Source organism: Erigeron canadensis, chromosome 9 (genome assembly GCF_010389155.1).
Source record: "Erigeron canadensis isolate Cc75 chromosome 9, C_canadensis_v1, whole genome shotgun sequence".
Taxonomy (NCBI): domain Eukaryota; kingdom Viridiplantae; phylum Streptophyta; class Magnoliopsida; order Asterales; family Asteraceae; genus Erigeron; species Erigeron canadensis.
In genome coordinates, this window is record NC_057769.1 from 8,245,298 (window position 1) to 8,272,207 (window position 26,910).

A 26,910-nucleotide genomic window follows, 5' to 3' on the forward strand; every position below is an offset into this window, starting at 1 on the left:
TTAGAACCACATGAATTTTGGCTTATTAATGTCTATTGTATGTATTATACGTGACATTTGACAAGGCAATACGTGGCATTAACTTGGTACACCTAAGCAGTGACCCTCTAAAGTACATCAAATGGACAAATATTAAAAGTTTATTACATTGCATAGACACCCGATTAAATCATTATATAACATAGACATTTTGACATTGTTCACTACACTCATAAATCATTATCCCTAAAGAAAATAAGTACTTGATTCAAAAAATCCTGCCTAATGCCGTAATCTACGCGTTTTTGATCCAAATACCTCAACGTTGTTTGGGGAGGTTAAAATGTAGACAATCTTATAAAGAGACTGTTTTCAAGTTTTATTTAATATTAGTCCTAATAACAGTACGATGTACGTTAGTTATATAAATTGTATTGTAAATAAATTTGAATATGCCCACATACATGATTCGTGGGTATGAAATAAATTGTGGTTAAAATAAACCAATGATCGAAGCTAAATTATAATAAACAATAATGATAAATATAATATATGTTTAGTTGGAATGTTGGATTTACCTTTAGTTTTACAATTACATCAAAATCGGAACTTATAAGCATAGTGGGTGACGACAAATAATATAAGTAATAGGAGTTGAAGAATTAAGAAAGAAAAAAAACAATTTTATTAATGAGAAAACGATCAATCAAATAAGGTTATAATATGTTTTGTATTTATAAACTAAAATTAGAATTTAATTCTAAATTTAATAAACAAATTGAATCTATATATAATTTAAAAAGCTAATTTATAAAATAAATCATTTCAAGAATATATCATCCAACTTTAGTTTATTGATAGAAAAAATAAACAACCTACGAATCCTTAACCTATCCGGAGTGTTAACTAGTTATCCAGCGTTAACCCATCCTAAATGATATTAACAATTCAATTAAACCCTAGTGGTTAAGAGTGTTTCACTAAACCTGTTATGTGGGGCCCTAGGGGAGTTTACTCTAAGGTCTCAAGTTCGAGCCTTGGTAAGTTCTCCTCGACGGTATTTTCCAATTAAGGATGTGGTATGTTGAGAAAGGCTATTTAAGATCCGCTTAGTGCGAGATTCTTCCGTTATGCAATTAGCACACATCATATATGTTCGGAAAAAAAAAAAAAAATTCAAGTAGGCAAAAGGGCATCTTAATTCTTCTGACAAATTGATATAAAATTACCCTTGTACAATCGGACAAAAATACACACACTAAACGTGAAACCAGAATAGACTCCGACTTAGGCGGAGACCGGTGGGGGAATAAAACAACAATCTGTTTAAAAAAAAAAGGGAAACAAAAATGGTGAAGAAGCTGGTCAAATACTCAGTTGTAAGTTCCGTAAACATATATTTATATAAACTGCTTTATAAGTAAATAAAATGAAATGAAAATAAAAATATGTGAAAACAAAAACTGTGTCAGGTGGATGCATTTAGTGACGCGGCATTCAAAGGAAACCCAGCAGCAGTGTGTTGGTTAGGCGACGACATAAAGAAAGACGATGAGTGGTTGCAATCAGTTGCTGCTGAATTTAACATCTCAGAAACATGTTATTTGACTCCAATTCTTGTTGCTGGTCAACATTCCGACAATCCTCCTCCTAGGTTCCACCTCAGATGGTTCACTCCTGTTGCCGAGGTTGTTTTCATTTCATATTATATATATATAAATATATATATTATATATAATTTGTTTGAAGATTTTACGTAGTTACAAGTCTACTTGAGAAAGATTTTCATTTAGGATTAGTACTAATATTAAGGGAAAAGATAGTATATATTGTGAATGTGAATGAGTATATGTTTCTATATATATGTTTTCGAGTTTTATTTATATGTCCTTGTGTCCTTACAAGAGGTCCGGGGTTTGGACATGTAAACATTTTAGGGGGTTCTAGGAAAGGGTTTGAAAATTGTCACGGGGAATGGGGATATTCCGATTAGGATATTCCGTATCTGTCAATATTTACAGAAAATTTGTTTGAAGTTTTTAATTAGTTACATCGCATGTTTGCTTGAGAAAGACTGAAAGAGTTTCATTTTGCTTGAACCCCCATCCTTTTACCAATTAGTATTAATAAATTACTGTGCTATATTTTGTTAAGTTGGTTACTTTTCTTAGTTCTGGTTAACGGACCATGTTATATCTTGATTTTTGGTCTTAAGATGATGGCTGATTATTAATCATGGTTTCTGAAATTGTATTCAATTGATATAAAGATAAGTTTTTTGTATAAAATATTGAATTGGTCTGTTCTGTCAATAGGTTGAACTTTGCGGTCATGCAACTTTAGCAGCCTCTCATTTCCTTTTCGAGTCTGGCCTGGTGAACGCTAACACAGTAGAATTCTCAACCCTTTCTGGAATTTTGACTGCCAATAAAGTTCCCGCTAGCAAGATCATTGACTCATCAAATGGTGAAATACCAAACAGTTTCTACATCGAATTGAATTTCCCTGTCTTGCCTGTTATAGATTTCAATGATCTGGCGGTTTCAGCAGTTTCTGAAATACTAAATGGCGTTTCTGTTGTTGATGTGAAGAAGACTGCATCTGATGACATATTTGTATGTATTGTCTTTTTGCTTATTTGGAAATTATGGATTGTGATTAGAGTAGTAATTTATATTTTCTTTTCTGTCTTCTTTTATGCAGGTGGTGTTTCAATCAGCAAAGGAAGTTGTGGAGTTCAAGCCGCAAATTAATAAGATCAAAGAAGCACCGGGTAGAGGGATAATAATTACGGCACTTGCACCTAATGGGTCAGGGTTCGACTTTTGTAGTCGCTTCTTCTGCCCTAAATATGGTATCGATGAGGTAATAAGATAGAAGTAGTGATCTTTGCTATGCCAAAACATAAGTGGCTTGAACTTAGTAAAATGTGGTTATTTATAGTAGAAAATTTTGACCTTCTCTATGTTGCCTTTTATTTTAGGACCCTGTTTGTGGGAGTGCACATTGTGCCTTAGCAGCTTACTGGCATGAGAAGATGGGAAAATGTGATTTTATTGCATATCAGGTATAATATTCTGCCTCCATCCTCTTTTTGATGCAAAACAAAAGCTCACACACTTTAGAAAGAAAACTAATATGCATAAGCCTCAAATTGCTTTTCAAGGCACATGACAAATCCTTTTTAAGATGACATAGCTTTTTGCAGTTTTAGACTTGTAGTTGATAAAGTAAATTCATCTATAGATAGTAAAATTCATAGCCTATAATATAGTGTTGTAGGAATAGACTAAAATTAACCCCTTTGGCTGATGTGTGCTGACTGTCAACACCTTTAGCATATCTGTGGGCTTTTTTAGCACTTCTATAATCAATATATATTTACGCGTTTAAAAGTTGCAGTTCCAACCAGTTTGTCATGTTCTCACGGCTATATGAATCTCTCTTTTAAAACAAACAACTCCTCAACCCACCTTCCCGATTATGGGATTCGCCCAAACACACATGAACACAATGTGCTCAAATTGATGGTCTATCGGCCACCTAAATTGTTTAGTCATGTTTTGTTTGTTTTGGTCAGGCATCACCTAGAAGTGGTACTGTACATGTCCATCTTGATAAGAATAATCAAAGAGTACTTCTTCGAGGTAAAGCCACCACAGTCATGGAAGGGTCTCTTTTGGTTTAAGATTTGGGGTGTAATCATACCGCATGTTGGATTCAACAAGATTTCTTTGAAGATTTATATTTGGATAACTGAAGTTGTGAATTTGATGTTGTATCATGAAACTGACAATACATAAACCGTCTTTTTTTTCCAAATCACCACTGATTCGGTTTGGATTGACTTTAAAATTTCGTAAAGGAGATTGAATTGCTAAGATCAACCTGCTCTTGTAGAATATAATTATTGTACTTGGTATTTTCTCGAAACTGGAGACATGTTGTGATCTGTTTATGATGAAGGACCAATTCAAGAAAGTCACATTCTATATGTGCATCTTCAGCTGATAAACAGATGTTTGATTCTCCTAGAATGTTAGGAAAGTGGATTGATAGAGAATTAGGGTCATAGTAGAGCAAATGGGTGTTTGGTTTTAATTATTTGGTGACACTGATTGTAATTAGAAACTTAAAGGAACAACTGGAGGATGAAAGTTACAGCCTTACAGGTGTAGTTGAGGGCCAATCTCGAGACATAATTTGAGAAGATTTACAATTCATAGTGGTCCTGAGCAATAGGGATTCCTTCAACTAAAACATCACAAGTTTGTAAGTCATATTGTTGCTGACTGAATCAGAGCGAATCCTCTTGATCTGTCCCATATAAAAACAATAAAATAGCACGTAAGATCGTACCTGCAAAATGCTTGGATGATAATTAGAAAGAGACAGGTCAGGTCCTGAGGTCTTTTGGTGCCTAGGACACATTCAAAAAATGTCCCGACTAAATTTTGTTAAAAGTGAACCCTATTTTTCAGGGGTTTGGAACTTATTCTGGGGTGCTCGTCCTCACGAGAACGTTAATACATCATTAAAATTTTATAACTTAAGTAGATAAACTATAAATTAAAAGTTCAACACATGCCATCTAAAATGATGTTTCGTGTGTTTTTCAAGCAAAATCCTGTTGATCGATGTCCTTGCCCAAGGACTGACCCTGACATGAACCTGTTGGAAGTGGCCTGGAGAGTAAAAAGAAAGGAGGGAGTTTGGTGTTTGTGTGTGTTGTATGGTGTTTAGTGTGTGTACTGTTACTTGGTTTATATAGTAAGACTGTAAGAGAGAGGAATGAGGGGGTTTGGTTATGGGTTTGGAGAACCAGGGGTTGATTTTCAATAGATGATCAAAGGATTGGAACTACTTTCCTTAGTTTTACACCATTTTTAACTTTTAGGAATACTCTAAATTAGCTTAGTATATGCTATATTCTATATAACACAGTAGTATACATATATGCTGATATCAGTCACTAAACCCTAATAGCACAATCCCAAAGCATAAGGGAATTACAAACCTTAATGATTGTGCTATTGGGCACTAGGATTATCCATTTGAAGACTAATTTGCTAGCAAATTAGTCTTCAAATGGGTATTGCTCATACTGAATAGCACAATCATTAAGAACTGCTCGTACTAAATAGCACACTCCCACAAATCATAAGGGAAATACAGACCTTAATATATAGAACTTGCATATGTAGGTTAAGGCAAATTACATGCCTAAATCCAGATGAAAACAACAATGTAACTACTTGATTGCAAACAAGTTAGTCTTCAAATGGGTATTGCTCATACCGAATAGCACAATCATTAAGAACTGCTCTGGCACCAATCCTATAGCTGCAGATGTCTAGCATATGAACTTCTGCTGCATCAAGACATGTTTTGCAATCCATACTTGTAAGGTTTTGATTACACGAAGCATGACCATAGGCGAAAGCATTAGGGTAAGGCGAGATATTTCTGTAGTCGTAACCTTGTTGATAAGGTGTAACTTTTGGTAGTTCATCAAGAACATAGGCCAAACTAATGGTGAATGGATCACCTTTGGTATAAATGCCTGAATTACAAAGAACACTTGCCACGTTGGTGTTCGGAGCACTTTCTACAATTCTGCAAATTCCAAATACCCTGATAAACAATCCGGTGATAATAAGTCTCTTTAGACAACTCATGCTTTATCTGTTGAATTATCTGCAAGTACTTTGTGAATGTATTTTATCTCCAATGATATATAGAAATGGTCCATATATCTATTGGTTTCTCCATCTTTAAAAATGTCCTCTGGCCTTCTTTTTGTCCATTATGCTTGTCTTATGTGTAATGTAGAATGTAACTTTGTTCTAATTTTGAAGGCCCCATGTATGTGGGACAAAATAATATGACCCATGGTTGAAAACAGGCTTTATGAGGATCCACAATCGTAGATTTAGAAGATGTCATTTCTTATCTTTATTAAGAGAAAAATATATTTTGCTATTCTTAGTTACCACATTATCTTAAGTTGTGAATTTAAAGTATGTCGTTTTTTTTTGGTTTGGCGTGTTGACGAGTTTATATATCCCAACCCGAACCCAAGTGTCAAAGTTTGAACCCTAACCCAACTCCTTTAATAAGTAAATTTGTTGTGTCGGCCCATTTATGTTTGAACTAGATTTTTTAATCATATATCTTTTTAAATGAATATATTAAAAATTAAAAAATAATAAATTTATATACGATAATTATGGTTTTTGAAAGAACAAAATAAGTTTGTAATTCTAATATTTAATGACTTAATTTGTATTTTTGAATGGCTTGGTAGGTTGGAAATGTTTATCATACAACATGTAGCTGATGACCAATAGGTTAAACAGTCATCCCAAACTCACTTATTTTGGCGTCTTGTTAGAAATTGACACCCCTAACTCCCTAAGGTATATAACTAAGATTAATAAATCTCATTTATCTGAAAGAGAATGAAAGAAAAGTAGAGAAGCAATAGTAAACAGGAAAAATCCTTAAAAATTTAGTAATATATTAGATCAGTTTTCACCATCACTATGTGATTCACGATCAAAATTCTATGAATTCACTAGTAAACTATCATAGTATAAATCGATAACGCTGACTATCTGAGAACATAGATGTTCCTATTAACCAAATGGCACCTGCCAAAAAAGAAAGTTTTCAACATTGATCGTCGATAAGTTTGTTTAGTTCATACATTCTATTAGTATGAATATAAACACTTGCATCAACCTATATTTAAAATATATAGGTTATGGTGGTTTGTAGTTGTTCTTTTTAAACGTTCGATTTAGACTATTTGGATTGAAAACCGGCAGCCTCTCCAAGTGCTTCTACTTCTTTTGCCAGAACTTCCACTTTATCAACTATCTCCATCAATAGAAACAAGAAGTTTGCTATGGCAAGAGATTCAAGGTTTGCAATCCCTTTTAGGTTTGGTGAGGACGATAGTAGAATGAGCTCTAGTTTGATGGACTCCAATTTTGGTAATGTTAGGACTTTCACCTGGCATCTTTTCATATTCATGATGCTTTCCCCTAGCTCTCTCATCGTTAGCCCTAGTGACAACCCTACACTTTTGCATGGCTCTTTGATTGCTTGTTGTAACGTTGTTGATGGCTGAGTACGACAAATTAACAGTATAAGTCAGTTAAGTGAATTGGTGCGATAGGATCACACATATGCTTGAATTTCAAAGAAATATAATTATTTGAATAATCAGCGTTGATGAGATTAGAACCTGTAATGACGATTCAAGGCACTCTTGCATTGACAGAATAATAGAAGCAAGTTCCCTAACAAGCTCCCCTACCTGCATATATTTTCCCCATGGATAATGGAGTCCAAATCTTCCATGCCAGGGTTCCCACTTTGCAAAATTTGCCTGAAAATCAAATAGACTTTGAGTAATTTTCTCATGTTTGTTAGGTAATTTCATAAACATGGACCGATAACTTTTAAGAGACGTTACCAGTGATTCATCACTTGATTTGGAGTGCAATACGGACTTGCAGCCACTAACATTAATGCTTGGTGTCCTCTCTTTTTCACTAACTACACTAAAATACGCTTTCATGCAATCTGCAAGTTCATCATATTAATTTTTTTAGATAACGATAGTATAAAGATATCCAACTCTTTTTCTAGTGATTGTTAGTCTGTAACGTACCTTCAATGCAGCAAGCTAGCTTGTCGAATTTTGAAGATGTCAAGCGATGAAGTTCATCACTAGCCCACATAGGAAAAATGAGTAAGCTGGTGAACATGCAGACGGCAAAACCCATGCCAATTGTTGACAGACGCTCACGGGCTAATTCTAACACTTTATCAGCACGCAAACCGGATACTGCAACCAAATTGAAGGTGAGAATGAAAATCATGAACCCATAATCGTATCTCTTCTTTATGCTTGGAATCATTCGGCAGTATGTTGCTGCAGCACCTACACATTACAGAATAGTCTTTATGCACTTGATGTAGGCAATATATATATGTATATATATGTGTGTGTGCGTATGTGTGTTATAAATGTAACAAAAGCAGGTTAGAATATTAAATATGAGGTAGAAGATTCTTAATATGTTCGGTTGTGTCAGATCTTAATTAGTTCGTATGACTCTAGAATAGTTGGAAATGTCAGGGACAGATGTCACAAGACTAGTTACTTGATAAATGTATAAGAAAAGAATGTCATACTGCACTTATGTTATGCTATCCATGACAGGTTTGGCTAACAAGAAATTTCTTTGCATGATAAATCTGGTTCATAGTTTGCTCTTTAATAGAAAGATTTATTTGGTTCAAATGGTGACTGTTATTTTTGTACTTACCGAAAATAAACACTGAAACACCAACCACTACTGCGTTTCCAATCTTTCCCAAATCATCTGCCGCAATTGCTGCCAAACAACCTAATCCGCCTCCAAGTATAGTTCCAAGTCCACGGAGTAACCCTTTGCTTAACGTGGCACCTGGCATGCGCATAGTGTTAGAAATAGTTTGAGTGCAACAAAAAGTTGTTTATGCATGTAACGGGGAGAAGAATATTGTGTAGGGATTTAATGTGAAAAGGGTGAAAATATATAGTGGTTTGATGGTGCTTGCCTTTTTTAGAGATGAAATTCTGAAAACATAAAGCTGAGTAATTTAGAGAGTAGATATGAGGATTTACAAAAGCTTGGTTAGTAATTTTAAGAGTTGACAACGAACCTGCAAAGAACTCAAAGACAACGACAACAGTCATAATAGCCCACATTGCATTTTCCCCAACTTGCTCAAATAGTGGATCGAGAAGATAAAGAAGTGAAACCAAAACCAAGGCAATACCGACCTTGATGCTATGAATGACTCTTTGCATATGCTGCTCATACAGTTTTCCTATTACAGAAGAAAAACTATGCAAAAAAGATAGTTTACTTGGCTTCTTGTAGTTGTAAGAAGTTTCATTTTCGTTGGTAATGTCTATTGTGGTGCTCATGGTTAATGGTTTCTCTATGGTTAAGTTAGAGTTTATTATGTAAGCTGATTTGCGGGGATGGAACTTATATACATGACGATCCCATCAGATACGAAACATACTTAAGTGCCAAGTCTACATCTGTCTCGTGGCAACTCTCCCCGTTTGACCAATCACACTTCATAAAAATATATTATTATTAGTAAGTGGATTCATTTGTGAGATTAGTGAATTAAGTGGAACATACTTGTCCTTTTATCTTTTTATCTTTGTTTATATGGAGAGTGGTCTTTTCACAACACGTTAGTGCAATCGCTTAAGTACCCAGCATATGATTTGACTCGATTAAACTTTGATCAGGGAGCAGATAATGCGAGTGAGTGCAGTTTGCATGTCCATTGGCATGACCAATACCGAACATAAATTTTTTATTTTTCTTAATTAGTTAAGTTTACTTATAGCTTTTTCTAAATGGTTGCTTCTGTCAGATTAAGTTCAAATTCTTAATTATCACTTGACATGAAATTTTTCCCTGAGATTTTTTCGTGTATACATACAATCAATCACATATGAAGTGCGCTGAAGTTAGATTTTTCTCAACTTGTTTTCCGGTGGTTTTTGGCATGGGTTGGTATCTTTATGTGGGTTGATGGTGATAGTCTAATTGGTGATAGTTTACTAGATGTGGCAATCAGAACCATGTACTTATTAATGGGCCGATTTAGACCCCCGTACTAAAGAATAACCGCAGTCATTACCCAACCTGCCCATCTTGCCACATCTAATATATATGTCGTATCCGTGTTTATTCTATGTACTCGACTTGAATCTTAAAATAGCATAGATATTTTAGGCAGAAACAGATCTAAGAATGTGGAACTTTAAATTTCATTGACTGCTAGATCATGTATATAAGGGGATGATACTTGTGACATCTTTTTGAAAAATAGACTATTATTCAGCCTAACTTGACGATGGTTATTTGTTTTTCTGCTTGCTTCCATTTTGTGGAATATTTACGGCTCATAAAACCTGGGTCACTACTATGGAGTAATAGCTTTATATAAATCAAGAGGTTCTGTTTCTGATTGGTAAATGACACCATATAAACTATAGTGTAGTATATCTGAGTTGTACCACTATAGGTTGTCTGTACTGTAAAAGATTTTTTTTTTCTGGAATGTTAATACATGATCACCAACATTAGCATTCCTGGTTGAAAATATTATAGGACAATTAACACTGATTAGTAAATGTTTGTAATGCCTTAACTTACTGCAGTAAATGGAATCCAAGTTGATTAGCATTTCAGTGCACTTCATTTCAAGATTGCATTATGGTGGCCTCATCTCAATATAGTGTCTCACATGCAGATGATCTTGGAATTGCCGTTATGATTACAAGGTAAAAAAAAATCTTATCTTTATCAACTTTCATTTTCATGCTTGTTTGTTTTCTGTACTTATAAATTAAACGTAATGATGCGGTACATGCATGATAGTTAAAAACATTTCTGCCTACCAAATAGTGATACTTTAGGACAAGTAATATCGTTTAGTGAAAATTACCAACCACAATGGTTCATCTGAGATTAGGTTATAATATCATAACCCCTGTTCTCAGTGCTGCTGACATGTATAGGTTGGTGCCAAAAAGGCTAAAGTAATGGGAACTTTGCTTTCGCATATTGTACCAAATCCGTACGTTCATGGTAGCTTCTTTCTCAAAAGATGAATACGTGTGTGATGGCCATCAAATTTTTATAAATTAGTTAAACCTGATTTACACGGGTAACATTTATTTATGCATGACCTCAACAAAGACACTTGTGTTATTATGTGTATAGTTTTCAATGAGGTTGATAACGATATAAAATAATCAATATTTTATGCTTTTGAAAGATTTCATGTTTACCAAATCCTTCATTGGTGGTAGGGCTTAACAATTTGTGCTTTTACACGTTTATACTCTCAACTCTTTTAGTCTTTTAAATATCTATATATGTTTTGTCAATTCTATAGTATAGAGTACATCTTTCTTCCTTTCCCCTTTCTTTTGTCATGATATATTGCAGTATATAAGGAGATGTAATAGGCATCCAACATCCAAACATAAAAGTTCAGTAGTAATTTGTTCGACATCTAAATCCAAAATAGGACAAATAATAGAGTAGCATGAATTAGTTTAGAAATAGGGGCAAGTCTCTTGTTATTTTTTGTTATTACTAATGGTTCAGTATTCAACTAGTTGAATGTGTATAATGCATGATATCTCCCTATTATATAGTTTCTGGTTATTAGGTTATTTTTTAGGAGGATATATCGTTCCTCTTTATCAAATATGTTAATACTAAAGAAATATAACTTAATCTTCCTGTCATAAGATATCTGTGCTGCAGCTGCAGAGATTCATGTCTAAGTTGTTCTCTAACTTTTTCTGGTACATTCATCATGTGTTTCGCAAACAATAGAGCAGAAACTTCATTGTGAGAGTCCAATTTAACTAGTATTAGTTTGAAAGTTATACATCACCTTTTCATATTTTAATTGTGCAATAAGATGATACTGAAGTAATTAACACATGTATACAATGACATTTTGTTTAAATGCGTGATTTAGGTCACCAACCGCAGTTAATCTAGATAAAGTCCACAAAACCATGATTGAAGATAAAGGATTTAGATGTTGATTCAAGTACAAATATAGTGATATTATTAACTTTTCCAAAAGTAGATAAAGGGAAGGAATTAAGCCATTGGTGCTGCATCACTAATCCTACTTTTTCTCTTTGGTTCTCTTTGTGACAGTAGAATGTTCTTATTTGTACCAACAATTACGTTTATATCAATTTCCAATTTTGGGTAGTTGATTTGACTATAAAAGTTGAAGCAAACCAAAATTCTCGAAACAAATATAGTACTGTAATTCTTTGCTTGATCACGTGATCCCTGCTTTGTTTACTTGTTCATACTACAAAATAGATTGATTAATTATACTAAAAATGGTAATGATGGTATATACATCATTAAAAGTAGGTAATGACATTATATCCATGATTAGAGAACTCTATCATTTGGGTTTAAGAGAAGTCTAGTATTTTTTCTGATTTGATTAGTGAAACATGTTGAATTTAGTGTCACGAAGAGACTGCCACCTTTTAAAAACGAACTGAATTTTGATTCTGTGGCTATTTCTTCTTTGTTTTTATTTTTTATTTATCATTAACATAGAAACAACTTCTATCAACCCGTTGGTTGATAGATCACCTCAAATACCAGTAAGACCATGGCCTTTGGGTAAAACTAGATTTTTCTACTGTAAGTTTATGTAGATGGTGCTTTAAACGTGGAGGCACGAAGAATACTGAAAGGTGAGCAATGTATATGTCTTTTTCCATATGATGATGATATGAGTGTACCAACATCCGTACCTATTAGGTGCCTTTTGCAATATACCATCATGGGTAAAAATGTGTACCACTATAATTAAAAGGTTAAAGCAACTAATAGTGTACGCGATCTAAACACGGCTGATACTTCAATTAGGCTTTAATTAATCGAAAAAGCCAAAATTGCTTCTCCAATTCTCCTTTCATAATGATTCTTGACCCTACTAATTTTATTTTAAGCTTACTTATATTTGCTAGTGAACAAGTGGTGAAATATGGAAGGCTAATTCTGTCTGCCAATTAAAAATGTTTAAGCAATGAATTCAATATTTGTATGCTAATAGCAAACACTTTACTTGATAGAAGGAAAGTCCCTTTATAATCGAAAGAGATTGTTCATTAGTGCTTCTACATATATTGGCGGGACCGGTATTTGAATTTGGGTATGTTGTGCTGCCATTACATAAAATTTTCTTGAAAGCCTTGGCATATTATATTCTATATCTGTTTTCATTACATCACCGAAAGTTAAAAGAAATTTCAGGGTAAACGTGTTCATACTTAGCTAGTTGCTACCACTACACCGATGGCTAACCCACTTTACTATAGGTGACAAGATGGACAGATCACTCGGGTTGGGTAATGTGTCAAAATGGGTTGGGATTTTTATTTACGGGTATTTTTAGTGCAAGTCGGGCTGATTCCGTAACAACTTATTCTTTTATTGGTTGTTATCAACTTATCATAGATAAATATACACATATTTATAAAAGAATTTTTGAGATTGAATGCGCTCAAACACTATTGGGCATTTGGCCCAATTTTAACCCGTTAACTCATTCCCTCTTTGACCCGTATGAGATACTCATAATTTAGAACCAAATGGACTAATTAAAATGTGTCAAAACTATGACGTCTACTATGTGCGTGTCCAGTGACTTTTAATATTCCAATAGTTTTTGATCAATTGTGAAAGCTTATTTCATGATATCTTCTTGACTGAAGAATCATTCTCTCTGATATTTCTATAAATTTGCTAGGATTTGTTAGCTATCAGATGTTTTTTTGTTAAGTTGTTCACTAAACTAGAGAACTTGATATATTTTGCTACAGTATATGGGAGGCTGAAAGTGAGTTGCTTTCATAAGTTGGAGACAAGGACTGCGACAACTTGAATGCGTTTCTCAAGTCTGGTGAGCTTTTTTTCTTTCGTATATAGATGAATCATGATTCTCCTAACGAAATTGAATCACAGAGACACATGTTAGGTAAAACTAAAAATGTAGGACATCGGTCCGGCCTTGTATGATAATGCATCAACTGAAAATTGACTTAAAAATAATCCCATCATACCATGTTTCAGAATAAGGTTCAGGAGATACTCATAGTGGACCTAGTTGGTGATATATGTGCATGTGCATACCTTTAATATTGTTATCTTCATCTTCTGCACTTCAAATAAAGATTGTAATTGTAGTGCTTCCGTGAATAAAGATTTATTATGATAATACCTATATTGATTAGAAATGTTTCATCAGTCGCTAGTCAAGTATAATCACATGTCTAGTGTGTAATGAGACATGGTGCCTTTTTATCACCTATCAAATCCCTGATCTAGTTCAGTTTCGATATCAGGTTGCAGCATATAAAAATAAAGAAACTTCGCAAATGGTAAGATAGAACTACATTACAATTCATTGTATGCCTACGAAAGAAACAAGGCAGCTAAAAGCAACTCAACCAAGTTTTTTTTATTTTTTTATTTTATTATTGTATGATATAGGATGACGTTGTGGCACTCCCGAATACATGACTAAAATGTACCTGAAGTAGTTGACCACGAGCAAGTCAAGTCTGTCTTTGTGGGTACGCTACATAAGCTATATATTGGAAAGTGGCAATCCTTCTAATTTACTATCCAATTTTCAAATGTTGATATCTTAAGTATGTAGTTGTGTATTTGATGGACATGACAGTTTATAATTTATATATAACTATATAAGTCACATATGTATCATTTAGGCAACAGGCCAAATGTTTGTATTACTTGATAATATAAGGTCACTGTATATTTTATATTGATATTTATACATACGAGTCATATACTCGTATACTTACAATGTACTGTAGTTGATAACTTGACAGTTGACACCCACTCATATTATCAAAAATGATGTTACTGGGAGAAATATCATATGTGATCAAGAAGTCCCAGGTAGAAAGTCAAAAAATAAGACAAATATTGATTGAACAACCCACTAAAGAATTTTCCCCATGTGTTGTTTAAGCCATGTTATATAGGGATTAGGGGAGATATATGGCAAAGAAAGAAAAAAGCATTAGTTTACGGTTGTGTTTTATTAACACAAAGTTCACAAAATTTAGGTTAGTAATCCAAAGGTTGAGATCAATACAACTTTATCTATAAAGTTAATTCAACATTAGAGGATCTTTATCAGTAAAATTATAATTTATCAATATTCAATACACCTCTAGTTCAATTGGATTTATTTAAACAATCTTAATCTTAATCTTAACATATACTATAAGACAGTTGAATTAATTACTTATTAACCAATCAAATCGTTCGATTTTATCAAATTGACTTTTGCTTATGTCATCATGTAGATAAATTATAAATTAAAAATTCTAATAATCATTATCCAAATATATTATTATATTATTATTTATATTAATTTGTAGAAAAAGTCTCATTAATTTACATTTTTTTGTTTTTCATCAATAATTTACACTTTTTAACCTGAATACTTAATTTATATTTATTTTCAGCCATTAACTTAAGAAAATTATTTAAAATTTATAATCATTTAATTAATAATTAATTAAAAAAATTTCAACATAATCTCTAAATAAAAGAAGGTACATAATTTTATCTTTTTTTTATATATTAACTTTGTGTATCTTAATATATATTATAAGACAGTTGAACTAATGATTAATTAACCAATCACATCGTTCGATTTCATCAAATTGACTTTTGATGATGTCATCATTTAGATAAACTACAAATTAAAAATCATAATAATCATTATCCAAATATATTAATATTTATATTAATTTGTATAAAAAGTCTCATTAATTTACACTTTTTTGTTTTCCATCAATAATTTATACTTTTTAGCCTTGAATACTTCATTTATATTTATTTTTAGCCATCAACTTGAGAGAATTTTTTAAAATTTACAATCATTTAATTAAATAAAAAAAATTTAACATATGAAATATTTTCTACAAAAAATAATTTGAAAACCTAATGACTTATTAACAAATATTAGAAGAGTACTCATTGTTATCAAAGAATATAAAAATAATCCTAATTGTTATCATATTATCATAGAATAAGTGATTGAAAATAAACATATGCGTGTTATGAATGTGTATCATGATTAAATACATATACTTAAATGTCAAGTACATGATCACAAATATGTTTATATTTTAATTCTTAATTATTTTTCCTAATAGTATCACATTATGAGTACATCTGTTTCAAAATATTCTATAATGGATAAATTATTATATATAGCATGTGCCTTGTGGAATGATTACGACAAACAATTCCATCAATATGTCTAGGCTAATAATGACAGTGAGGAACCTATGATTATTGTACTACAACTTGCAAAATATAACACTTAAAAACGTGTTTTTTAAAATTGTAAGATTTTATGACTTAAATGTATGAAGATCTAATATTGTTAATATCGTAAATCCTGTGTCCAGTGTTGGACACAGGTCTAAAATCTAGTTAATGTTTAAAGTTACAATTGTTACTCAAATCAAGAGTCCTAATTGTTATCAAAGAATATGAAAACAATCATAATTGTAATCTAATTATCATAAAACCGATGATTGGAAATAAACCTATTGGTGTTATAGACCCGCATCATGATCAATTACATATACTTAAATGTCAACTACAGGATCACAAGTATGTTTATATTTTAATTTTTAATTATCTTTCATATTAATATCACATTATGAGTAAAACTGGTTTCAAAAAATTCGATGAGAGAGAAATAATTATAGCATGTGCCTTGTGGAATAACTACGACAAACAATTACATCAATATGTCTCAGCTAATAAAAAATGTGACGAACCTGTGATAATGGTACTACAACATCCAAAATATAACACTTGAAACCGTATATTTTCAAAATTATAAGTTTTTACGACTTAAATATATGAAAACCTAATATTGACACTGGACACGGGTCTAAATCAAATTGACTTTCGTTTATGTTATCATTTAAATTAACTATAAATTAAAAGTCCTGATAATCATTATCCATATATATTATTATATTAGTATTTATAATAATTTGTAGAAAAATTCTCATTAATTTATACTTTTTTGTTTTCAATCAATAATTTACAAATTTTAGCTCTGAATACTTAATTTATATATTTTTTAGCCATCTACTTGAGAGATTTTTAAAAATTTACAATCATTTAATTAATTAAAATAATTTCAACTACAACATAGGGTTATTTGAATACTAAATCCAAATCAATAACTTCATTCAAGATTTATTCTATATCTTAATCAAAAAAGTACATAAATTTCTTTTTTTATATATTAGTTTTTAAGTTACAATTGTCACTCAAATCAAGAGTCCTAATTGTTATCAAAGAATATGAAAAACAATCATAGTTGTTATCTAATTATTATAGGACAGGTGATTAAAAACAAACCTATTTGTGTTATGAATCCGCTTCATGATCAAATACATATACTTGAATGTCAAGTACATTATCACAAGTATATTTATATTTTAATTATTAATTATCTTTCATAATAGTATCACATTATGAGTACAACTGGTTTCAAAAAATTGTATAATTGAGAAATTATTATGGCATGTGCCATGTGGAATGACTACGGCAAACAATTCCATCAATATGTCTCAGCTAATAATGACAGTGATGAACGTGTGATTATTGTACTACAACTTACAAAGTATAACACTTGGAACCATTTAACTTCAAAATTATAAGCTTTTATGACTTAAATGTATAAAGATCTAATATTGATAATATCGTAAACTCCGTGTCCAGTGTTAGACACGAGTCTAAAATCTAGTCATAAGCTATATGTCATCACTAATTCATCATACAATTTTTTAATTTATTTTGCATTGAAGTTTTTATTCGAATTAACACCAATGTTAGCTATCATAAAATAAAAACAAATATTATAGTAATAAAAAAAGGTAAAATCTTGATCATTTAAAACATGATCAAGATTTAATAAGAATAAAATTGATGCATAAAGATTCTATATAAAGAAATGCACAAAAATTTACAAATGATGTGTGTATAAACAACTATATACATATGAAACTGTAACACCCCGAGCTAGGCTCGAAATATTACCGAAAATATATAGCGTATGCATGGAATTATTGTAGAATAAGTCTAAATGAATAAAAAGGATCCGATGAATCCAACCTCAATATAAAGTACAAATGCATTATCAAAGATGGCTATCGATCCTACGCATAAAGTAAAGCAATGGACGAATGAATCCTTGATCCACAAAAGTCCAAGCCCGAGTCCAACATAAGTATCTATCAAATTTCACATCCAAGAATTTCTTATTTACCTGAAAAGTGTACTAAACAAAGTTAACACTAGGTTGGTGAGTTCGTAGTAATGGTTCGCAAGGAACCATTGTCAATAGTCACAATGTCAATCATGATAAGGACATATAAAGTAAGGTAGTTACGTGTAATAGATGAATGAGCGAATGAGCACAAGTGGTGAAAATATCCAAGTCATGTATTGTGTGTATGCATATGTCGGGACGGATATCCAATGTGTTGTCCCAGTAGGATCAAGAACAAGAAATATGTAATAAACTTTGAATATAGAATGAATTGTCGTTATTACACACTTGTTAATTGTCTACCGTACATATCCTATATATACTAATTGAATGGTTACGAGTGAACCATTGCAATGCTTCGGTGGTGGTGTTTGGTGGTAACCGCCACCCTTTCCTACGGTGGTGATGGTTGTGTCTTTTGGCCAACCATTACACCCTTTCAAGTATTATCTAATTACATAATCACACCTTTTAATTACATACTAATATAATTATGCCTATAAGTCTTCGTTTTTAACTATGTCGATGGTTAATTCCAACATTCTCCCCCTTAACCATTGACGTAGTTAATCTTCAATCTTGTGAGCAATATCTTTATTTGTACTTTGAATTTCCTTTCAACTTATGCTTGATCTTTTGAACCAACTTTGAAGTAATAGTGCTCCAAAAGTGTGTCTTGACTTTAGGCTTTCTTCCTTCATACATATCATTGCTTTTGACTTGTTGATCTTCCATGCTTAGTTCCTCATAGTCCTCTTTAGTCTTTTTCTCTTGATCAAGTCTTCCTTCATATTTTTCTAGTAGAAATTTTCCCCACTTTAAGTCTTCATCATCATCGAAATTTTCAAACAAATTGTTTTGATTCATTGGCGCATCCTTGCTAAGTTTTTCTTGAGTCTTGTTAAAGCTTGTGGACGCCATTAATAATTGTGGTTCTACGTCCTCTTCCACAAGGTTTGATACTTCTTCTCTTTGTCGTCTTTGAGGTCTTCGTCGACAATCTAATGCATAATGTCCAAGTTTATTACAATTATAGCATCTTACATTATTCACATTCCTTGTAAATCCTTCTTGATCTTGAGGGGTTTTCTTTTCTTCATTGTAACTCTTGAATGTATCTTTCGAATAATTATCGTTTCTTCCATGTTGTCTTGAATTGTCATAACCTCGGTTATGTGGTGGAACATATCTTCCTCTTCCTTGATTATCATAGCGTTGTCTTCGACCATTGTTGTCATGTCTTGTAAATAATAGTTTATCTTGATGCTCGAAGATCTTTCCTTTCTTAATCTTTATCCTTTCTTCAAAGGTCTTTAATCTTCCAATAGCTTCGTCGAAAGTCAGTTCATCTAGATCCAAGTATTGCTTAATTGACGCCACAATTTGAATGAATCTCTCTGGTACAGAATTTAACAATTTTCGCACACGGGTTGCATCATCGAGTGTTGATCCAAAACTTGTCATTTGTGATGTAATACTTGTCATTTTCGCGGTAAATGAATCAATAGTTTCGTCTTCCTCCATTTGTAACATCTCAAATTCGGATTTGAGAGTTTGTAGTTTCGCCTTTTGTACTCGATCTACTCCAACATTTCGAGTCTTTAATGTATCCCAAACTTCTTTTGCATTTGTGCAACTTGCTACTTGCAATATCATATCTTCAGGTAATCCTTGAAATAGATACCCAATCGCGGTCTTGTCTCGCTTTTCATCGGCTTTACTTTTATCAGACGCGACCATTTCCCATAGATCATTTGCTTGTAAAATGATCTTCATTCTTATCGACCATATCGTATAATTTGTTGTCGTCAACAAGGGACATTGGAAATAGTGTGTCGATCCTATTCCCTTATTGTTATTCGAATTCTCCGCATCTTCTTTACCCATAGTTATTTTATAAAAGTTTCTAAAACAATCTTAGTTTTATAAAATAAAATCCTTTTGATAAATCTTTTTACTATATGTTTTCACAATAGAAAACACTAGCCTTTGACTGTTCATCTTTTGTATGACACCTTTTCTTTATACGGATAAAACTAACTTAATTTATTAATAAAACAAGATGAGTTTTAATAATAAAAAACTGGGAATAGTAGTGTCGGTTCTTACACCTTACTTTTCTACTTTATTCAATCAAACAGCGGTTCTTTTTCTCCACACGTTTCCGCTATACACTGCTTCTTCTATATCTCCAAATCTGCTTCTTTCTTCTTCCAAATTTGTCGCACAAAAACCCCCAAAAATTAGGGTTCTTCTTCTACTCTCTCTGAATCGATATGCTTCTGAATCGATTTTCTTCTTCTGAATGAAGTTATCTTCTATTTATCTTTCTAGTAATCTGATTGAAACAACAGTTTCAATTTTAAAATCTGATCGATGGTCTGTTGTTCGGTAACGACGAACAATTAACGGTTTCTTTTGCTTTCTGATTGAAACACTAATGTTTCAATGTTTGTAACGGATCGAAAAACGGTTTCGATATTTTGGTTATTCGGTAACGGCGAACTGAATCTCTTATTTTCTGGATGGATTATATCAACGGCGATTGAAACGGCAATCGGGTAACGGTGATTGAAAACGGCAATCAAGATGAATGTAATCGGCGATTGAATACGACAATCGAAGTTGTTGTATGCGGTGATTGAAAACGGCAATCGAAGTTGTTGTAACGGCGATTGAGAACGACAATCGAAGCGGTTGTAAATGGCGATTGAAGACGGCAATCGAAGTGACTGAAAATGGCAGTCTATTAAACGGCAATCGAGTAAGAACGGTACTCAATTGTAAGGTATGTTTTTCTGATTTTGTTAAAATGAAAACTGGTGATTTGGGGTTGATTCCATATCACGAAAACTGTGCTCTGATACCACTGTTGTCCCAGTAGGATCAAGAACAAGAAATATGTAATAAACTTTGAATATAGAATGAATTGTCGTTATTACACACTTGTTAATTGTCTACCGTACATATCCTATATATACTAATTGAATGGTTACGAGTGAACCATTGCAATGCTTCGGTGGTGGTGTTTGGTGGTAACCGCCACCCTTTCCTACGGTGGTGATGGTTGTGTCTTTTGGCCAACCATTACACCCTTTCAAGTATTATCTAATTACATAATCACACCTTCTAATTACGTACTAATATAATTAAGCCTATAAGTCTTCGTTTTTAATTATGTCGATGGTTAATTCCAACACAATGTAGACCAACCATGTCACAATGTCATATCAGAATAAGATCATATGTGTAGTTGTGTGTAAAGCGCGACAATATGTATAGTTGTGTGTAAAGCGCGATAGTATGTATAAGTTGCGTGTAAAGCGCGAAAATATGTATAGTTGCGTGTAAAGCGCGACAATATGTATAAGTTGCGTGTAAAGCGCGACAATATGTATAGTTGCGTGTAAAGCGCGACAATATGTATAAGTTGCGTGTAAAGCGCGACAATATGTATAAGTTGCGTGTAAAGCGCGATAGTATGTATAGTTGCGTGTAAAGCGCGATAATATGTATAAGTTGCGTGTAAAGCGCGTACATATGTATAGTTGCGTGTAAAGCGAGAAAATATGTATAGTTGCGTGTAAAGCGCGGCAATATGTATAAGTTGCGTGTAAAGCGCGACAATATGTATAAGTTGCGTGTAAAGCGCGATAGTATGTATAGTTGCGTGTAAAGCGCGACAGTATGTATAAGTTGCGTGTAAAACGCGTACATATGTATAGTTTGGTGTAAAGCGCGTAAAGTCTCTCATCCCACAAATCATCCAAACCACCATGCACATACATTTCATACGACTTTACATTTAAGGAATCATTGATGCTTATATATAGGGTCACCCGTAGCCTTCCCACCACATCTCAAATTCATTAAATGTATCATCGTCTTCCATATATGTACAACTATCCTAACCACATCTCATAATCATAAACGAATGTATAATCAACCAATTGACATATGAGTATATGATGCATAGTAAATACGTGTAATGAATGGCCACAAGTAGTGCCAATATCGAATCATGCATAGTATGTATGTGATGTGTGAAATCTAGTAATAAAATTTATAAACACAATTTACCTAAATACTGACCACTACACACTCACAGGCAGTGTACCTGATCGCATGCAGTATAGTAAAGCTGGTAAGCCGAAATCGTTCACAAAGACTATTATAAGTAATTGTAACAATTAAGTGATTCAAGTAAAAATGAGGGGTTTTGTGACCGAATTGCCACGTTGCAAGTAGTTAGTAAAAGAGTTAGTAATCCCTCAGGATTAATCGAAAGAGGAGTTTGTTGTTTAAAACAAGAATTTAAAGGTCACCCATCTTGATTTTGCTCGACAACTTGTTAAGATTGGTTCAAATCCAATTTGTTGATTAAATGACCGAGACTCAAATTAATCTTCAACCCCGTACCCGTCAAGTTTACAACTTATTTGACTCTCTTGTATAAACTAGTTCCATTATTAAGACCGGTACCCCGAGACGCCTTTTTATAACTTCTCTAGTTCAACAATGGTTTTGATCATTTCAGATAACAATTGTGTCTATTGGTTGTACCCAACCATCAACCCATTAATCCTTATTAATTATTAATTCTCTTCTACCGTACCCGTCATAGAACCAATCGCTTCTAACCAAGCGATCAAAATAACTTCTACCCAACCCTAGTTGCCACTAAGCTTGTATAAAGATTATTCGCAATTAATAATTAAATAACAAAGAATTAATAGATTAAGATCGCGACACAACGTTAAATCAAATCACTTGAATTATAAAATATTGTGCATTCCTTACATATTGTCTCACTCCATCAAGATGGATGAAGAGGCGATTAGCCACTCATATTAAAATACGAATAACGAATCAAATATAGAGAATTCATCGTTACTGAATGCAAGGAATTGAAAACGAATAACGGAATGATTACAATCAAGCTTGAGATCCTTCAAAATTATTGAATATAAGAAAAACCCTTGAAAAATGCTCAGAAATCGTCTGGAAAGTGAAGTTGGGGTTTTTAGAATGTTTTTGCAAGCTATTTATATGATCCAAAATTATGCAGATTCGGCGCCAAACTGCATTGCAGTCCCAGACTACGTCGCAGTTCTCCCCTTTTGACTTCTGTTGACTTTGACTTCCTTGACTGGTCTTTTGGTGTATATGGTCTAACTGCGTCGCAGTTTCAGCCTACTGCGAAGCAGTTTTATCCTCGACAAACATTACTGCGACGCATCATGAGCCTGCGCCGCAGTACGCGTTGACTTGCATTGACTAGCATTGACTTTCTTCTAACCTTCACTCTCTTGCCTCGTAAAACGTCCGTAAGCACTTGTTTTACTCCAGAAACTTCGTTTTCTTCAGATTATCGCTTAGGTACCTGTTATCAACCTGAAACACTAACAAATACCATAAACGCACCAAATGTATATGAAAATGAATTTTAAACATCAATAATCAACTACTTAAGCTATGGGAAATGTCCATGTCATAATGCATATCAAACGTATGTCAACCATGTCACTAAAGTACCAAATAGGGTGTGCTTGCGTGTAAACCGCTCCAATCGTGTATAACAATGCGTATATGTTCATAACATTACAATTAAGCCAAACCAATCCAAACAATCAACAAATCCATCAAACCGACAAACAGACAATTCAAGCAATCAAACAAGTAGTAAGACAATCGTAACTCAAGCCAATCAAGCAATCAATCAAACAATCAACCATGTATGTATACACTTTTCAGCCTGAATCTCAATTGAGTAGGGAGCTACGGAACTCACCTTGATCAGCAAAAGCAAGTAATATTGGGTTAAATTTCCCAAACAAGTTGGTCTAGTTAGTTTAAGTCATGCCATGATTCCTAAGAAGGTTTGAGAAAGTTCCCGTAACCCATAGACTCCCACAAATCAAGTACAAAAGTTAAACGAAGCAAAAAGTTAGACTCCAGATAGTGAGCCTCACCAAAAAGTTGGTGGGGCGCACTAGGATGATACCTGATCAAAACCAGCAACTAGTGAGCCTCACTAGAATTTTGGTGGGGCGCACTAGAATACTTCTGACCACAAAAATGAATCAGTGGGTAGCACTAGAAACCAGTGAGCCCCACTGACCCAGATTTCAAACCAAAAACGGGTTTTGACATCAAAATCGACCAACCTAGGAGCCAAATCGAGTTTCCAAACTTTAACATAACTAAATTCAAGTATAATCACACCATAAAAACATACCAATTAACAAACCCACTTTCAAAATCTCAAGATCCTCTTTTAAACCCGTTTTTAAGCAAAAACAACCATTTTACACTCGAATCGACCATAAATTGCTTAGATCTATAACAAGGAAGTATTCTATTAGTTAAGGGGAACATTTTGAGCTATAGAACACTTACCAATTCGTCCTACAAGCATGAAATCCAAATTTGAGACAAATAGGGAGGATGAACACTTGTTCTTGCAAGGTTGAAAGGAATGGAGGTCTTGAATCATGCACTAGATTATTATTACATAAAAGTTTAGTTGTTTTCTTCCTTTGATTCTTTCTCTTGGACCGATTTTGAGAGAAGGAGGGAGAGGGTGTTTTTGCTCATCCATTTGAGAGAGAAAAAGAGAAAAGATAGTTTAGAGAGAGAAGGAAGATGGAGAAATGAAGGAAAAAGAAAAGGGTAGGAGGGATTTATTTCCCCCAAGACACTCTCTCAACTAGTTCCTATTTCTCCCGAGAAATGATTCGTTTTATTAAAATCTTTGACTAGAGATTCGTTCAATACTTTGTCGACAAAGTCAAACATATTTTGGAATTACGCTCTAACGACTATTCACATGCTTATCTTTTCATTACAAATGTTTATTTACTTCAAATTAACTAATTTTCGTTTTACGAGTTCGCTAGCGTTGACCGGTCAAAATGACGGATGTTACAGAAACTTCCATGATTTATTGGTACCGAATATGATGCATAATAACGAAATTCAATTAAAAAAATAATGACTATTTTATTTTTTATTTTAATAGTTAATTTATTTTAACCTTATATTTATAGTTAAAAAGATAAAAGTTTGAGAATTTTTTAAATTTATTTAAGATGTGTATGAATGTATGGTAAAATCTTATTTTATCCATTAGATTATTCTCTTTTTTGTCTTGTTTAATAAAAATTGAAAGAAACTCCATTGAGATATGTTTAGAAGAAGGTCTTCAGTTTTTCTTCTTAAGCATATTTATTGCTTGTTATTTAATTTGTCTCATATTAGTTTAATTTTCATTAAAATATACTTAGCATTATCATACATACTTACAATTTGATTTTTGATTAAAACAATTTCATATATCTAGTCAAACATTTTAATTCTACAAGTAACTCATTTAATTTTAATTCAACCTACATATTTTAAGTTAAAATTATGAAAATCATAATTATGTTTTGCAAAAATATAAAAGACGTAATTTTTAACCACCAGTAAGAACCCATTATAAAAAATTATCTGGTGTCACTACAACACCTGTAGCGTTTTCACCATAAATATATTCATCCATGTTGTTGGACGTAATGGGTATCTTATCTTATCTTAATCTTAATCTATACTATAAGACAGTTGAACTAATAACTTATTAACCAAACACATCGCTCGATTTCATCAAATTGATTCTCGCTTATGTCATCATTTAGATTAACTACAAATTAAAAATCCTAATAATCATTATCCAAATATATTATTATATTAGTATTTATATTAATTTGTAGAGAAAGTCTCATTAATTTACATTTTGGTTTTCCATCAATAATTTATACTTTTTAGCCCTGCATACTTAATTTATATTTATTTTTAGCCATCAACATGAGAGGATTTTTTAAAATTTACAATCATTTAATTAATTAAAAAAATTCAATATATGAAGTATTGTTTTCAAAAAATTATTTCAAAACCTAATGATTTATAAAAAATATTAGATTAGATTTTTATAAATTATAAATATTAATATTTAGCTTAATATTTAATATAAACACAATTTAAATTCTAGATACATATCCCAAACATGATAACAGATGACGATATACAACATCATTATCCTAAACACAATAAGAATCACCGAATATGGGATGATCACAGAACATGGGATGTGCAATGTGGAATGATTACAACAAACAATTCCATCAATATGTCTCGGCTAATAATGATAGTGACGAACCTATGATTATTGTACCACAACTTGCAAAATATGACACTTGGAACCGTATATTTTTAAAATTATCAGATTTTATGACTTAAATGTATGAAAATCTAATATTGATAATATCGTAAACCTCGTATCCAGTGTTGAACACAGATTTAAAATCTAGTATATCACTAGAGGGAGGGTCATTGTCTCTTTTACACTTAAATGATGATTTACTATAGTTTGTGGTCAAAAGGTTACCCATCACTTTATGTTAGGTTTAAATCATATTCCACCTTCTTTTTGTGATGATGTAAATATGTAGAGTGTAACCTCCCAATCACAACGTAGTTGGTTGTCCTAATAAGCTTTATATCATAATCTTTAAATCAATTTACCGATCATTCAAACGAGATCCACAAATATACCAAGCACTGCTACAAGAGCTACACAACTACGTTTTCATTCTCTTTAGTGTCATGCGGTCGGATTAAGGTTTTTAGAGGTCCTAAGCGAAAACCAGTTTTGAATGCCTAGTTCATTAGCTTATAAATAAAAGGAAACAAAAAAATAGGTTGATCGAGTTATGTTACTGAAGTACTAATAATATATATATATATATATATATATATATATATATATATATATATATATATATATATATATGGTAAAGTTATTTTGAGAACTTTTTTTTTGCGAGAACCTTTGATAACTTTCCAAATCAAGCCCAACCGATGATTATTCTTTACATGAAAATTATTTTTTGATTGTTTTCTAAATAA

At 32.5% G+C, this 26,910-nt stretch overlaps 3 protein-coding genes and 1 long non-coding RNA gene across 5 annotated transcripts; 2 read left to right on the plus strand and 2 right to left on the minus strand.

The window, feature by feature from the left end:
* The first annotated feature begins 1,297 nt into the window (after positions 1–1,297).
* Positions 1,298–3,866, plus strand: LOC122581857 (uncharacterized isomerase BH0283-like). The gene is made up of 6 exons (XM_043754166.1): positions 1,298–1,358; positions 1,452–1,667; positions 2,295–2,594; positions 2,683–2,844; positions 2,963–3,046; positions 3,560–3,866. The coding sequence occupies exons 1-6, from the start codon at positions 1,329–1,331 to the stop codon at positions 3,665–3,667; spliced, it is 900 nt and encodes a 299-aa protein (XP_043610101.1). The 5' UTR covers positions 1,298–1,328; the 3' UTR covers positions 3,668–3,866.
* Positions 3,867–4,100: 234 nt separating this feature from the next.
* On the minus strand, positions 4,101–5,777 carry LOC122581858 (antifungal protein ginkbilobin-like protein). The gene is made up of 2 exons (XM_043754167.1): positions 5,278–5,777; positions 4,101–4,296 (listed from the first exon to the last, which is right to left on the minus strand). The coding sequence occupies exons 1-2, from the start codon at positions 5,655–5,657 to the stop codon at positions 4,257–4,259; spliced, it is 420 nt and encodes a 139-aa protein (XP_043610102.1). The 5' UTR covers positions 5,658–5,777; the 3' UTR covers positions 4,101–4,256.
* A 980-nt stretch (positions 5,778–6,757) lies between these two features.
* Positions 6,758–8,977, minus strand: LOC122583990 (aluminum-activated malate transporter 13-like). Its single transcript, XM_043756361.1, has 6 exons — positions 8,701–8,977; positions 8,322–8,462; positions 7,661–7,933; positions 7,463–7,572; positions 7,232–7,375; positions 6,758–7,110 (listed from the first exon to the last, which is right to left on the minus strand). The coding sequence occupies exons 1-6, from the start codon at positions 8,966–8,968 to the stop codon at positions 6,787–6,789; spliced, it is 1,260 nt and encodes a 419-aa protein (XP_043612296.1). The 5' UTR covers positions 8,969–8,977; the 3' UTR covers positions 6,758–6,786.
* A 1,313-nt stretch (positions 8,978–10,290) lies between these two features.
* On the plus strand, positions 10,291–14,227 carry LOC122581006. 2 transcript variants are annotated; one of them, XR_006320946.1, is made up of 4 exons: positions 10,291–10,351; positions 13,448–13,527; positions 13,970–14,005; positions 14,118–14,227. It is a non-coding gene; the product is annotated as an uncharacterized LOC122581006 (long non-coding RNA). The 2 variants fall into 2 exon arrangements; XR_006320945.1 differs by lacking the exon at positions 10,291–10,351 and adding an exon at positions 12,888–12,943.
* The last annotated feature ends 12,683 nt before the right edge of the window (positions 14,228–26,910 follow it).

Excerpts from the sequence above, each read along its gene's own strand:
- LOC122581857 (XM_043754166.1), top strand. The coding sequence starts at position 1,329 with ATGGTGAAGAAGCTGGTCAAATACTCAGTT. Across the intron at positions 2,595-2,682 it reads CTGCATCTGATGACATATTT|GTGGTGTTTCAATCAGCAAA; the intron begins GTATGTATTGTC and ends TCTTTTATGCAG. Across the intron at positions 2,845-2,962 it reads CTAAATATGGTATCGATGAG|GACCCTGTTTGTGGGAGTGC; the intron begins GTAATAAGATAG and ends CTTTTATTTTAG.
- LOC122581858 (XM_043754167.1), bottom strand. The coding sequence starts at position 5,657 with ATGAGTTGTCTAAAGAGACTTATTATCACCGGATTGTTTATCAGGGTA. Across the intron at positions 4,297-5,277 it reads CTTAATGATTGTGCTATTCG|ATCAAGAGGATTCGCTCTGA; the intron begins GTATGAGCAATA and ends TATATGGGACAG.
- LOC122583990 (XM_043756361.1), bottom strand. The coding sequence starts at position 8,968 with ATGAGCACCACAATAGACATTACCAACGAAAATGAAACTTCTTACAAC. Across the intron at positions 7,573-7,660 it reads GCTAGCTTGCTGCATTGAAG|ATTGCATGAAAGCGTATTTT; the intron begins GTACGTTACAGA and ends ATGAACTTGCAG. Across the intron at positions 7,376-7,462 it reads AATCAAGTGATGAATCACTG|GCAAATTTTGCAAAGTGGGA; the intron begins GTAACGTCTCTT and ends TTTGATTTTCAG.